Below are 15,619 nucleotides of genomic sequence, written 5' to 3' on the forward strand. Positions count from 1 at the left end.
TGAAGTCCACCCAGCCAGTTTCCAACTACTGACGTTGCTGTTGAAGCCCACTTAAGCCTATCCAAATCTGTCTTGTCAATTGCGGGACACAGACTGGAAAAGTCTGCCCAGCACTGTCCTCATGTTCAGAATTACTGGAGTTTGTCGAAGCCCTCTCCAGGCCATCCTAAACTGGATTGCCATATACAGGACCCAGACCATACAAACCTGCCCAGCACTGGTCTTAGTTTTTCACAGCCAGATTAACCATCTAAAGTGCCACTCTGCATTCAAACACACATGCAGCCATTTAGGTTTTGGAGTTTTTTTGTACCATTCATTTTCTAATTAAAGGTCCTCTGTGTTTATCCTACGTCTTTTTGAATTCTGTCAATGTTTGTTTCTCTACTACCTCCCTCAGGAGGGTATTCTAGGCATCAACCACTCTCTCTGTGAAAAAGAATTTCCTGACATTATTCCGAAGTCTACCATCCCGCAACCTCGAGTCTTACCAGTTTCCCGTCTCTGGAAAGTATTTGTTTCTATATTAATACCTTTCAAGTATCTAAATGTCTGTATCATATCTCACCTGTCCCTCCTCTCCTCTAGGCAGGGGTGTGCTGGTAAATTGTTAACAGGGGGCTCTCTCTCGCCAGCAAAGTAAAAGAGAATTCACGAGGGGCCCAAGCCCACATTTTGGGATCCATTTGTTAAAGTAGCCATGGAGAACCGGCTCCCAAAATTCTTAAAAACTTAACAAACGGCTCTCGAGAGCCTGTGAGAGCCTGCTCCAGCACACCACTGCCTCTAGGGTATACATATTCAGGTCTTCCAATCTCTTCTTATACATCTTTTGGCGCAAGCCCCATACCATTTTTGTCACCTTCCTCTGGACTACTTCAAGTCTTTTTATGTTCTTAGCAAGATACGGGCTCCAAAACTGAACATAATACTCCAGGTGGGGCCTCACCAACGACTTGTACAGGGCATCAACACCTCCTGTCTTCTGCTGTTTACACCTCCCTATACAGCCTAGCAGCTTAGTAGAAATCCACGGGAGACATATGTGTTAGGCGGGGAGAGTCTGATAGGTACGGACGGGGAGAGGGATCTTGGGGTGATAGTATCTGAGGATCTGAAGGCGGCAAAACAGTGTGACAAGGCAGTGGCCGTAGCTAGAAGGTTGCTAGGCTGTATAGAGAGAGGTGTGACCAGCAGAAGAAAAGAGGTTTTAATGTGGTTGGTGAGGCCCCACCTGGAGAATTGTGTTCAGTTTTGGAGGCCGTATCTTGCTAAGGATGTAAAAAGAATTGAAGCGATGCAAAGAAAAGCTACGGAATTTGTGTTACAAGACGTATGAGGAGAGGCTTGCTGACCTGAACATGTATACCCTGGAGGAAAGGAGAAACAGGGATGATATGATACAGACATTCAAATATTTGAAAGGTATTAATCCGCAAATGAACCTTTTCCGTAGATGGGGAGGCGGTAAAACTAGAGGACATGAAATGAGATTGAAGGGGGGCAGACTCAAGAAAAATGTCAGGAAGTGTTTTTTCACAGAGAGAGTGATGGATACTTGGAATGCCCTCCCGCGGGAGGTGGTGGAGATGAAAACGGTAACGGAATTCAAACATGCGTGGGATAAACATAAAGGAATCCTGTTCAGAAGGAATGGATCCTCAGAAGCTTAGCCGAGATTGGGAGGCGGGGCTGGTGTTTGGGAGGTGGGGCTAGTGCTGGGCAAGATTTCTACAGTCTGTGCCCTGAAAATGGCAGATACAAGGTAAGGTATACACAAAAAGTAGCACATATGAGTTTATCTCGATGGGCAGACTGGATGGACCGTGCAGGTCTTTTTCTGCCGTCATCTACTTTGTTACTATGTTACATTCTTCTGGCTAAGGCCACTGCCTTGTCAAACTGCTTCCTCACCTTCAGATCATCAGATACTATCACCACAAGGTCCCTCTCCCTAACTACTACTACTACTACTTATCATTTCTATAGCGCTACAAGGCATACGCAGCGCTGTACACCATACACAAAAAATCTGTGCATATCAGCCTCTCACCTCCTAGCACAAACAGCTCCCTTAGAGCATCACTCTGCATTTCTTTGTATTGAATTTTAATTGCCAGACCATTCTTCTAACTTTTGCAGATCTTTTTTCATGTTTTCCACTCCCTCTGGGGTGTCCACTCTGTTACAAGTTTTGGTATCATCCGTAAAAAAGCAAATTTTACCTTCTAACCCTTTGGCAATGTCGCTCACAAATATATTGAACAGAATTGGCCCCAGCACCGATCCTTGAGGCACTCCACTACTCACCTTTCTTTCCTCCCATTACATTCCATTAACCACCACCCACTGGTGTCTGTCTATCAATCAGTTCCTAATCCAGTTCACCACTTTGGATCCTAACTGCATCCTGTCAAGTTTATTCAAGAGCCTCCTATGAGGAACCGTGTCAAAGTAACATAGTAGATGACGGCAGAAAAAGACCTGCATGGTCCATCCAGTCTGCCCAACAAGATAAACTCTTATGTGTATACCTTACCTTGATTTGTACCTGCCTTTTTCAGGGCACAGACCGTACAAGTCTGCCCAGCAGTATTTCCCGCCTCCCAACCACCAGTCCCGCCTCCCATCACTGGCTCTGGCACAGACCGTATAAGTCTGCAATCCACTATCCTCGCCTCCCAACCACCAACCCCTCTTCCCCCACCTGCACCGCCATCCAATTTCGGCTAAGCTTCTGAGGATCCATTCCTACTGCACAGGATTCCTTTATGCATATCCCACGCATGTTTGAATTCCGTTACCGTTTTCATCTCCACCACCTCCCGCGGGAGGGCATTGCAAGCATCCACCACCCTCTCCGTGAAAAAATACTTTCTGACATCTTTCCTGAGTCTGCCCCCCTTCAATCTCATTTCATGTCCTCTCGTTCTACCGCCTTCCCATCTCCGGAAAAGATTTGTTTGCAGATTAATACCTTTCAAGTATTTGAACGTCTGTATCATATCACCCCTGTTCCTCCTTTCCTCCAGGGTATACATGTTCAGGTCAGCAAGTCTCTGCTCATACGTCTTGGAATGCAAATCCCATACCATTCTCGTAGCTTTTCTTTGCACCGCTTCCATTTTTTTAACATCCTTCGCAAGGTACGGCCTCCAAAACTGAACACAATACTCCAGGTGGGGCCTGACCAACGACTTGTACAGGGGCATCAACACTTCCTTTCTTCTGCTGATCACACCTCTCTCTATACAGCCTAGCAACCTTCTTGCTACGGCCACCGCCTTGTCACACTGTTTCGTCGCCTTCAGATCCTCGGATACTAACAACCCACTAACTAACTAACTAACTAACTAACAAGATCCCTCTCCCCCTCAGTACCTATCAGACTCTTACCGCCTAACACATAAGTCTCTCGTGGGTTTCTACTCCCTAAATGCATCACTTTGCATTTCTTCGCATTGAATTTTAATTGTCAAACCTTAGACCATTCTTCTAGCTTCCTCAATCGGTTCTTTTGTCATGCTTTCCACTCCCTCCTGGGTGTCCACTCTGTTGCAAATCTTAGTATCATCAGCAAATAGGCAAACTTTACCTTCTAACCCTTTGGCAATGTCACTCACAAATATATTGAACAGAATCGGCCCCAGCACCGATCCCTGAGGCACTCCATTACTCACCTTTCCCTCCTCCGAGCGAACTCCATTTACCACCACCCTCTGTCGTCTGTCCGTCAACCAGTTCCTAATCCAGTTCACCACTTCGGGACCTATCTTCAGCCCATCTAGTTTATTTAAGAGCCTCCTGTGGGGAACTGTGTCAAAAGCTTTGCTAAAATGTAATAGATTACATCTATAGCATGTCGATGATTCAATTCTCCAGTTACCCAATCAAAGAATTCAATGAGATTCGTTTGGCACGATTTCCCTCTGGTAAAACCATGTTGTCTCGGATCTTGCAACTTATTGGCTTCCAGGAAATTCACTATCCTTTCCTTCAGCATCGCTTCCATTACTTTTCCAATAACTGAAGTGAGGCTTACCGGCCTGTAGTTTCCAGCTTCTTCCCTATCACCACTTTTGTGAAGAGGGACCACCTCCGCCATTCTCCAATCCCTCGGAACCTCTCCCGTCTCCAAGGATTTATTAAACAAATCTTTAAGAGGACCCGCCAGAACATCTCTGAACTCCCTCAATATTCTGGGGTGGATCTTGTCCGGTCCCGTGGCTTTGTCCACCTTTAGCTTTCCAAGTTGTTGATACACACTCTCTTCCGTGAACGGTGCTATATCCATTCTATTCTCAGGTGTACTTTTGCCAGTCCCTCGCGGTCCTTCTCCAGGATTTTCTTCAGTGAAAACAGAACAAAAGTATCTATTTAGCAAATTGACTTTTTCCATATCATCATGCTGATCAATCCATAGACTGGTGGGTTGTGTCCATCTACCAGCAGGTGGAGATAGAGAGCAAACTTTTGCCTCCCTATATGTGGTCATGTGCTGCCGGAAACTCCTCAGTATGTTCTCTATCTCAGCAGGTGGTGGTCACACACAGCAGCAGCTCTGGCTAGGCCTCCAAGCCTAATCTTTAGGTTTTGTTGAGTGCCTGGGGTTGAGGGCTCTTTTGAGCAAGTGCAAACCTGGTGGTGCCAGGTCCCTCCTTTTCTCCCCCCTCCCGCTGGCTCCGTTGAAAAAAAAAAAAAAAAAATTTTGAACATCCTTAAAGGCGTTTATTTCGACGTTTATTTAAGCGTCTATTGCAGCTACTCACTGGGACACCAGGTCGTTACAACTCGGAGCGGACAGCAGGTAATTTTTACCTTTTTATAGCGGGCAGGGGGTTCCCCGATTCTTCTCCTCGTGGCATATGGCGTCGGAGGGCGAGGGCGCAAAGGGTCACTCCCCGGGTCGCTTGAGCGCTTCTAGAGGGGATGCGGGGGTCTTAAAGCCTGATTCGCCCTTGTTGGGTGACAGTTTCGTGACCGATGAATGTCCCGGTCCTTCCTCCGGCGTGGCGGTTTTTCCCCGCCATAAACGCCCATCCCCCGCTCCTCGCCTCCGCCATCTTGGCCGGCCACGCGGCTCGGACGGCTTCTTCTTGGGCCGCCCTTGAGGTTGGAGACATTAATGCCATGAACGCCCTTAATTTGGGCGACGGCACAGAAGCGGCTAAAGTTAAGAGCCGTTCTTCCCGCGCGGCTCCTTCGCGGAGTTTCGCGCCGGACGCCATTTTGGATGCGCAGCATGTCTCTCCCCCGCTATTGCGAGCGCCGGTTGAGGGTGCGTCTAGGGCTGTTGCCCAGGCTGCGGAAGTGCACAGTCTGGGGGGTTTCTCCCCCGAGTTTGTTTTGCTGCTGCATCAGGCCTTCCTCATGCACAACGCTGCCCCTGCTCCCTCGTCTGGTAAAGAGGTTGAGGTTCCCAGAGGTAAACGCCCTCGGGTTGATTCCCAGGCCTTGGAGGAATTTGTCTCCTCCGATGTAGATGAGGGCAGCGTGTCTGAGGTCTCCCAACGGTCCTTTGCGGATTCCTTGGAGGAGACGGATCCCCGCTTGGATGGAGCGGATGACCCCTCTGCAGCGCAGCTTTTTAGCCCAGAGGATTTGCCCAACCTGTTGTTACAGGCCATGGACACTTTGAAGATTTCCTCTCCGGAGGACGTCTCTCCCTCAGCCCCTGTTGGCTCTGCCATTATGCTGGGGACGAAGCGCCCGCTTAGAACCTTCCACGTGCATGATGCCATGCACACCTTAATTTCGGCTCAATGGGATGTCCCAGAAGCGAGCCTTAAAGTGGCTAGGGCTATGTCCCGCCTCTATCCTTTGGCTGTGAGTGAACATGAGGCCTATCTGTGGCCTACCGTGGATTCTTTAATCACTGCGGTGACTAAGAAAACGGCGTTGCCGGTGGAAGGTGGCACGGCCCTAAAGGACGCCCAAGACAGAAGATTGGAGGCGGCCTTAAGGTCGTCCTTTGAGGCGGCTGCTTTAAGTTTGCAGGCCTCAGTTTGCGGCTCCTATGTGGCCAGGGCGTGCCTGACTATGGTGCAGCGGGCTTCCCCCTTGGATCATTCCTTGAGGGCTGATTGGCCGGCCCTGGAATCGGGCTTAGCCTATTTGGCAGACTTGCTGTATGATGTCTTGAGGGCCTCAGCGAAAGGCATGGCTCAGACAATCTCTGCGCGGCGGTGGCTTTGGCTGAAACATTGGTCTGCTGACCACGCCTCTAAATCCCGCCTGGCTAGGTTGCCTTTTAAAGGCAAGCTGCTCTTTGGGGTCGAGCTGGACAAAATCGTGACCGATCTCGGCACGTCTAAGGGCAAGAAATTACCAGAGGTCAGGGCTCGGGCTAGTACTCGTCCCGGTACCTCCAGAGGACGGTTGCAGGAAGCCCGTCGGTACCGCCCGGGCAGGTCGGGTTTCTCTGCCCCCTCTTCCTTCAAGAGGAATTTCTCCCCCAAGCAGCATTCCTTTCGCAGAGACCGCCGTCCCGGAGGTGCTCCCTCCGGTCCTCCCCCAGGGTCTCGTACCCAATGACGGGGTCTTGGTCCACGCCCCAGTGCAGATTGGAGGACGGCTGTCCTCATTTCTGGGCGAGTGGACCACAATAACTTCAGACGCGTGGGTGCTGGAAGTCATCAGAGACGGCTACAAACTAGAGTTCTGCCGACCCTTAAAAGACGGGTTTGTACTCTCTCCCTGCAAGTCTCCGGTCAAAGCTGTGGCAGTGCAGCAGACCTTGGACAATCTGATCCGCCTGGGCGCGGTCGTTCCGGTGCCAGAAAGTCAGCTTGGCAAGGGACGTTACTCCATTTACTTTGTGGTACCAAAGAAAGGAGGTTCTGTCCGGCCTATCCTCGACCTCAAAGGGGTCAATCGGGCCTTGAAAGTGCGGCACTTTCGCATGGAGACTCTCCGCTCTGTTATAGCGGCAGTGAAGGCAGGAGAGTTCCTGGCATCCTTGGACATCAAGGAAGCGTACCTGCATATTCCCATCTGGCCTCCTCATCAACGCTTTCTGCGTTTTGCAGTCCTGGGACGACACTTCCAGTTCAGAGCCCTCCCTTTCGGGTTGGCTACTGCTCCGCGGACCTTTTCCAAAGTAATGGTGGTCATCGCGGCCTTCCTACGAAAGGAAGGGGTACAAGTCCATCCTTATCTGGACGACTGGTTGATCCGAGCCCCCTCTTATGCAGAGTGCGGCAAAGCTGTGGACCGGGTAGTTGCTCTTTTGAGCTCCCTGGGATGGATCATCAACTGGGAGAAGAGCCAGCTGCGCCCGACTCAGTCCCTGGAGTACCTGGGAGTTCGATTCGACACCCAAGTGGGCAGAGTGTTCCTGCCAGACAATCGGATTGTCAAACTTCAGGCTCAGGTGGACCAGTTCCTAGTAGCCTCTCCCCTTCGGGCTTGGGACTATGTGCAGCTGTTGGGCTCTATGACGGCCACGATTGAAGTTGTGCCCTGGGCCAGGGCTCATATGAGACCACTTCAACACTCTTTACTGCAGCGCTGGACTCCGATGTCGGAGGATTATGCTGTGCGCCTTCCCTTGGACCCAGCAGTGTGCAGGGCGCTGAGCTGGTGGATGCAGACAGACAAGTTGTCTGCGGGAATGCCTCTGGTGACCCCAGAGTGGATTGTCGTCACGACGGACGCCTCGTTGTCGGGCTGGGGAGCCCACTGCTTGGGAAGGACAGCGCAGGGGCTCTGGTCTCCTGCAGAGGCAAAGTGGTCTATCAACCTCCTGGAACTCAGAGCCATTCGGTTGGCGCTTTTGGAGTTCATCCCGGCACTGGTGTTGAAGCCTGTACGGGTCCTGTCGGACAATGCCACGGCTGTGGCCTATGTCAACCGCCAGGGAGGTACCAAGAGCGCCCCTCTAGCCAAGGAGGCTATGAATCTTTGCCAGTGGGCGGAAGCGAACCTGGAGCAGCTTTCAGCGGCCCACATTGCCGGAGTCATGAATGTCAAGGCGGACTTTCTCAGTCGCCATACCTTGGAGCCCGGAGAGTGGCAGCTATCTGCTCAGGCGTTCTTGGACATCACGAAGCGCTGGGGCCAGCCGAGCCTAGATCTGATGGCGTCATCGGCCAATTGCCAAGTGCCGCGCTTTTTCAGCAGAGGATGGGACCCTCGATCCCTGGGAGTAGATGCTCTTCTCCAACAGTGGCCGACACAAGAGCTTCTCTATGTGTTCCCGCCCTGGCCCATGTTGGGCAGGGTGCTAGACCGGGTGGCAAAGCATCCCGGCAGGGTAATCCTGGTGGGTCCGGATTGGCCCAGGCGTCCCTGGTATGCGGACTTGATCAGGCTCTCAGTCGACGATCCTCTGCGGCTGCCAGTGGAGCAGGGCCTGTTACATCAGGGTCCCGTGGTGATGGAGGATCCCTCCCCCTTTGGTCTTACGGCCTGGCTATTGAGCGGCAGCGTCTGAGGAAGAAGGGCTTCTCAGACAAGGTCATCGCCACTATGCTGAGAGCGAGGAAGCGCTCTACTTCTACTGCTTACGCCAGGGTTTGGCGTATCTTTGCAGCGTGGTGTGAAGCAGGCTCACTTTCTCCCTTCACTGCTCCAATTTCTTCAGTGTTGGCGTTCCTGCAAGAAGGTCTGGAGAAAGGCCTGTCGCTCAGTTCCCTTAAAGTCCAGGTAGCGGCTCTGGCTTGCTTCAGGGGCCGCCTGAAGGGTGCTTCCCTGGCTTCACAGCCAGATGTGGTGCGCTTTCTCAAGGGAGTTAATCACCTGCGCCCTCCTCTGCACTCAGTGGTGCCTGCGTGGAATCTCAATCTGGTACTAAGAGCATTGCAGAAGCCGCCTTTTGAACCCTTGTCGAGGGCATCTCTGAAAGACCTGACGTTGAAAGCAGTCTTTTTGGTGGCTATCACTTCAGCCAGAAGAGTTTCCGAGCTCCAGGCGCTCTCATGTCGAGAGCCTTTTCTGCAGTTCACTGAGGCAGGAGTGTCTATTCGCACAGTGCCTTCCTTCCTGCCCAAGATTGTTTCTCGCTTCCATGTGAATCAGCAGCTCTGTCTCCCTTCCTTTCGTAGGGAGGACTACCCAGAGGAGTACTCTGCTCTTAAATATCTGGATGTGAGACGAGTCATCATCAGATACTTGGAAGTGACCAATGATTTCCGGAAATCGGATCATCTGTTTGTCCTGTTTGCAGGTCCTCGTAAGGGTCTGCAGGCTGCTAAGCCTACAGTGGCAAGATGGGTCAAGGAAGCCATTGCAGCGGCTTATGTGGCCGCGGGGAAGGTGCCGCCTATCCAGCTGAAGGCTCACTCCACGAGAGCTCAGGCGGCCTCGATGGCAGAGGCCGGATCCGTCTCCTTGGAAGAGATATGCAAGGCGGCAACTTGGGCTTCGGCTCATACATTCTCCAAGCATTACCGTTTGACTGTGGCTGCACGGGCGGAGGCCCGGTTTGGAGCTTCAGTATTGAGGTCAGGGACTTCAATGTCCCGCCCTGGGTGAGTACTGCTTCGGTACATCCCACCAGTCTATGGATTGATCAGCATGATGATATGGAAGGTAAAATTATGTATAATCATACCTGATAATTTTCTTTCCATTAATCATAGCTGATCAATCCATAGCCCCTCCCAGATATCTGTACTGTTTTTATTCTGGTTGCATTTCAGGTTCAAGTTTAGTCTTCAGTTACTTCAGAAAGACTTCGTGTTCAAGTTTTTTCACTTGGATTCTTCAAGAGTTAAGACGAGTTTGTGTTACAGTGAGCTGCTGCATTCCTCTCCCCTCCGTTTTACGGGGCTGGATTGAGACTTAAAATTCTGCCGGCACTCCCTCCCGCTTCGTGCGGCTGTAGGGCAGCTTTGTACCCCTCCCGCTTCGGCGGTGTTAGGGTCAGTCAGCTCCTCCCGCGGTTGCGGTTGCAGGATAAGCCAGATCCCCCCGCATCGGCGGGTGTGGTGTCCCTCCCCCGCTCCGCGGGGATGAGCTGGACGGATTCCCCTCCCCCACTTGTGTGGGGATGAGCTGGGTTAATTCCCCTCCCCCGTTTCGGCGGTGGTGAGCTGGGCAGAGTGTCCCTTCGTGGGTGTAATTCTCTAAGTGCTGAGTCCTGCGGATGGAGCTTTGATATCGACATACTGAGGAGTTTCCGGCAGCATATGACCACATATAGGGAGGCAAAAGTTTGCTCTCTATCTCCACCTGCTGGTAGATGGACACAACCCACCAGTCTATGGATTGATCAGCTATGATTAATGGAAAGAAAATTATCAGGTATGATTATACATAATTTTACCTTCTTCATCATTATCTACATAGTGGTTCGCTGTATCTTTTAGTCTCACAATTCCCTTTTTAGTCATTTTCCTTTCACTAATATACCTGAAGAAATTTTTGTCGCCCCTCCTTATATTTCTAACCATTTGTTCTTCCGCTTGCGCCTTCGCCAGACGTACCTCTCTCTTGGCTTCTTTCAGTTTCATCCGGTATTCCTCCCCGTGTTCCTCTTCTTGAGATTTTCTATATTTCTGGAACACTAACTCTTTAGCCTTTATTTTCTCAGCCACTTGCTTGGAGAACCATATCGGTTTCCTTTTTCTCTTGCTTTTATTTACTCTCCTTACATAAAAGTCTGTGGCCCTATTTATTACTTCTTTCAGCCTGGACCACTGTCCTTCCACTTCTTGTACGTCCTCCCAGCCCATCAGCTCTTTCCTCAGGTATTCCCCCATTTTACTAAAGTCAGCATGCTTGAAATCCAGGACTTTGAGTTTAGAGTGGCTGCCCTCCACTTCAGCTGTTATATCAAACCAAACCGTTTGATGGTTACTGCTTCCCAGGTGTGCACCCACTCGGACATTTGACACACTATCCCCATTTGTGAGCACCAGATCCAGCATCGCTCCCTCCCTCGTGGGTTCCATCACCATTTGTCTGAGCAGAGCACTTTGGAAAGCATCCACGATCTCTCTACTTCTTTCTGATTTGGCAGACGGAACCTTCCAATCTACATCCGGCAGATTGAAATCTCCCAACAAGAGAACCTCTTTTTTCTTTCCTAATTTTTGAATATCTGCGATCAGATCTTTATCTAGTTCCTCTAATTGTGTTGGGGGTCTGTAGATAACACCCACGTGGACAGAGGTTCTATGATCTCTTTTTAAGGTGATCCATATCGCTTCTTCCTTTCCCCAGGTCAGTCGCCATATCATTCCTCACATACAGAGCTACTCTTCCACCTTTACGACCCTTTCTATCCTTCCTAAATAGATTATAGCCTGGTATGCTTGCATCCCATTCGTGGGAACCGTTGAGCCACGTCTTCGTGATTGCAACAACATATAAGTCTGCCTTCAACATCAGGGCTTGAAGGTCATGATCTTTATTGCCTAGACTACGAGCATTTGTGGCCATCGCTTTCCATCTATAATTCTTGGTATGTGTTTCAACATTAGTGATTTGGGGGTGTCAAAGGCTTTGCTGAAATCTAAGTAGATTATAGCTAGGGCACATCCTCGATCCAGTTAGTTCTCTGGTCACCCAGTCAAAGAATTCAATCAGATTCGTTTAGCTCAATTTACCTTTGGTAAAACCATGTTGTTTCGGATCTTGTAACTTATTGGATTCCAGGAAATTCACTATCCTTTCCTTCAGCATCGCTTCCATTACTTTTCTAGTAACCGAAGTGAGGCTTACCAGTCCGTAATTTCCAGCTTCTTCTCTTTGAAGAGGAACCATATCTGCTCTTCTGCAATTCCTTGGAACCTCTCCCATCTCCAGAGATCTATTAAACAAATTTTTAAGAGGAACCGCCAAAACCTCTCTGGGCTCCCTCAATATCCTGGGATGGATCCCATCTGGTCCCATGGCTTTACCTACCATCAAATTTTCAAGTTGTTCATAAATACCCTCTTCTGAGAATGGTGGAAAATCCACTCCATGCTCATATGTACCTTTGCCAGCCAATCTTGGTTCTTCTCCTAGATTTTATTCTGTGAACACTGAACAGAAGTATTTGTTTAGCACATTTGCTGTTTCCTCATCACATTTGCTTTTTCTTTTCTTCTCCCTCCCCCCTCCCCCAAGTCTTCTCTCCTACCCCTGTTCTCTATCCCAGTACTGATCATTAGATCTGCTGTCCCCTAAAAAAGAACAATAAGTGATCTGGGCACAGAAGAAAGGTCATAGAACCACTTTATTTATATACATACTAATACAAAAGGCCCGTTTCAGACAGAAATGAAACGGGCGAAAGCAAGGTTTTCTGCGCTGGTCCTGGCAGGTAACGTTCAGGGCAGGCTAGAGAATTCGTGCCCTTTGACTGAGGGATCAGTCCTCGCTACGGGCTGGCTCGGTGTGACAGCGACGTCATAGGGCTCGGATGTTGTCGGCCATTTTGTTGCTGTATGAGCGCCAAACGCAGGCAAGAGAAAAATAGAAATGGGGGTGGGGCAGCGTGAGTTCTCACAGCACCCAATCTCACCTGGTCCTCCAGATAGTTGCAGTTTCCATTTAACGGCCGTCCGCCAGAGGAAGGAAAACTACCCCCTCCGCATGTCTGTTGAAAAACAAAACAGCTGACGTCGGACGGAGGAAGGGGGGAGCGCGGCGATCTGTGCTGGAGGGTTGAGTAGTGGGTGCTGCGATGCGATTCGCTGAGTGTCATAGCCCCACCCTCGACGTCATCACGTTGTGACGCGAGGGTGGGGCAGACACTCATGGGGAAAAATTCCGACCTATGCCACCTCGGAAGTTGCAGCTTCATTAGAACGTTGGGGTTGCGAATTATGTGCGGAGGGGGCGTGGCTGAGGGCGGGTCTATGAGTGACAGTGAGTGGTGCATGAGTGACAGTGAGTGGTGCTGACAACCTAGCCTACCAACAGTGCAGGGCTTCAGTGTTTCCCTGCCACAGAGTGAGCTTCAGAATGTTTGAGGTGAGAATTATTTATATAGATATTTGAATGTTTATTATGCCATAGAATTTTCTAACTTTTGCAACAGAATCCACCCTTAAGTTACTGCAAGAAATGGGGTCTGTGGTTATAACAATTGTGTGAAATGTCCCTTGTACAACAGAGAGCCTGGTTAAACACTTGCTGCATACACGAGAATGAGGCTTTGGCTGTTGAACTTAGGCCTTTTTCCGTAACCGCAAAGTATGAAATAACCTCTGGACTTTTTTTTTCTTAAACAGATAATGAACGCAAAAGTACAGTTATAAACCTAGATGAAGGTTTTGAAGAAGAAGAGGAGGAGGAAGAGGAAGAAGAAGAACCCCATGAGATGCTTCCAGACAAAGAAACATTTTCCCATGGATTAGTTGCTGGAGTGGAAGGCGGGTGTGAATTTGAATCACATAACGGAAGGAGAAGCTCTGAAGAAAACTTCACTTACATAAATGAGACAAACACCAGCAAACCTCAGGCAAACCTAGGAAACCAAAAACTATACCTGTGCACCGAGCGTGGCACAACCTTTTCACAGAAAGACCCTGCTACGTTGCCCCATCCAAGATGCAATGGGGAAAGAACGTTTACGTGCAGCAAATACAATAAAGCGTTTAATAAGAAAATACAGTTAGTAATGCATCAACGGATGTATGTTGGAAAAAAACCATTTACTTGTACTGAGTGTAATAGAAACTTTGTTTGGTTATCATCGCTTAAAAGACACAAAGAAAACTCACACTTGAAAAAAGATATAGACAGCCTCTCAGAAGAGAAAAAAATGTTATCTACTGAGTGTAATAAAAGCTCCGTGGTCCTAACAAGTGTGGAGAAACAGGAAGAGATCGCACGTTTGTCAGTGGAAAGTCACCCAAAAGATCACCGGTTTTTATGTACTGAGTGTTGTAAATGCTTTTTTGACTTTTTATCTCTAAGACGACATGAGGAGAGCCATATGGAAGGAAAATGTGACCCATATATAGGTTCATTTCTGTTATGGTATCAGCAAAATAAGACTCGTTGGCGATACTAAACCAAAGGGAAAAAATTACAGTTTAGAATATACCAAGGGGTCCACAAGGAGAGATACTGAGGGTAGTAGAAGCTGCAGTCAGACATCTTAGTTGAACTCATTTTTTTTGCATTTCCCGCTACAAGTTCAGCAACCACATGTAGATCGAAACTTGACATACAAATAGCTAAAGCAAGAAGAACTTAACCCTAGAGATGAGAGATTGATAACTGCATAGCCAGCTTAGACAAAAGGGCAAAGCAGATGATTGTGGATTGGGTAGCACGAAACAATAGACTGCTACACGTTCTGTTCCTGTGTGCAGATGGCTGAAGGCCTGGTTACAGAAAAACGTAGCAAGGTAGCTCCACTGTAAATTGTGTGTACACTATGAGGATAATTGTATAATGGATTTTTCATATGTGATAGGCCTCTCAAAAAAGTACACACTGTGACGGGAAGATGCGTATTTTTATTTAACCCACATGTAGAAGTGTTTGGGGAAGTAGTGGTCCAAGTGGCGCATACAGTGCCAGATTTTATAAATGGCACCTTAAAAATCGTTGCTATAAACTACGCCTAAATTTAGGCGTAGTTTATAGAATATGCTCATGCGCCGTTCTTTCAACTAAAATTTAGGCCACCTAAAACCAGGCCTAAATACCTGCACCTAACTTAGTCATAGAGCAGGTGCATTCCGTAATAGTGCACGTAATTTTTTTGAAATGTCTACAACCCGCCCATTCTACGCGCCCATGGCCACAGTCCCTTTTGGGCGGCGCACATTAGAATTTACATGCACCATGTTGTAGAATATGCCTAGAAAGTTGCGTAAATTCTAATTAAAGCCAATTAGTACCGCTAATTTGTTAAGTACCAATTATCGGCGCTGATAGGCTTGTTAATTAAGTTGTGTGCGCAGTTTGGCCATGTGGTCAAATTAGCGTGCACCAGGGGCGTAGCTACGTGGGGCCACGGGGGCTTGGACCCCGTAGATTTGGCCCTGGACCCCCCCCCCCCCCGCCGCCAACCCCTTCGACCCCCCCCCCCCCCGCCGCCACCACCATCGGGTACCTTTGCTGACGGGGGTCCCCAACCCCCGTCAGCTGAAGTCCTCTTCTCCAGTGCGGCCGCGTTGCTGATCTGCAAGGGCAGGCTTCTGTTTCTGTGAGTCTGGTGTCCTGCATGTACAAGGGCAGGCTTCTGTTTCTGTGAGTCTGATATGCAGGACGTCAGACTCACAGAAACAGAAGCCTGCGCGGCCGCATTGCTGATCTGCAAGGGCAGGCTTCTGTGAGTCTGATGTCCTGCACGTACAAGGGCAGGCTTCTGTTTCTGTGAGTCTGACGTGCAGGACGTCAGACTCATAGAAACAGAAGCCTGCCCTTGTGCGTGTGGGATGTCAGACTCACAGAAACAGAAGCCTGCCCTTGCTGATCAGCAATGCAGCCACGCCGGAGAAGAGGACTTCGGCTGGCGGGGGTTGGGGACCCCCTCCAGCAAAGGTACTCGATGGCGGCGGAGGGTTGGCGGCGGCGGGAAGAGGGGGTCGAAAGGGTTGGTGGGAGGGGGTCAAAGGTGGTGGTGACGGTGGGGAGGTCAAAATGGGGGGGGGGGGGGGGCTAAAATGTGCCCCCTTACCTCGGGCTCTGGAGCCATGCTTAATTTCTTTCACAAGCCAAGCAGTGC

The 15,619-nt window shown here is 49.5% G+C and overlaps 1 protein-coding gene across 1 annotated transcript in view; it reads left to right on the forward strand.

Annotated features, from left to right (window-relative positions):
- The window catches only part of LOC115465488 (zinc finger protein 777-like), a 36,554-nt gene extending 22,016 nt beyond the window's left edge, over positions 1 to 14,538 (forward strand). Inside the window, exon 4 of the mRNA XM_030195986.1 lies at positions 13,167 to 14,538. Within this exon, the coding sequence (XP_030051846.1) occupies positions 13,167 to 13,951 (785 nt within the window). The 3' untranslated portion in view covers positions 13,952 to 14,538. The remainder of the gene's footprint in view (positions 1 to 13,166) is intronic.
- The last annotated feature ends 1,081 nt before the right edge of the window (positions 14,539 to 15,619 follow it).

The sequence above is a fragment of the Microcaecilia unicolor genome, chromosome 1 (assembly GCF_901765095.1).
Source record: "Microcaecilia unicolor chromosome 1, aMicUni1.1, whole genome shotgun sequence".
NCBI classification, from domain to species: Eukaryota; Metazoa; Chordata; class Amphibia; order Gymnophiona; family Siphonopidae; genus Microcaecilia; species Microcaecilia unicolor.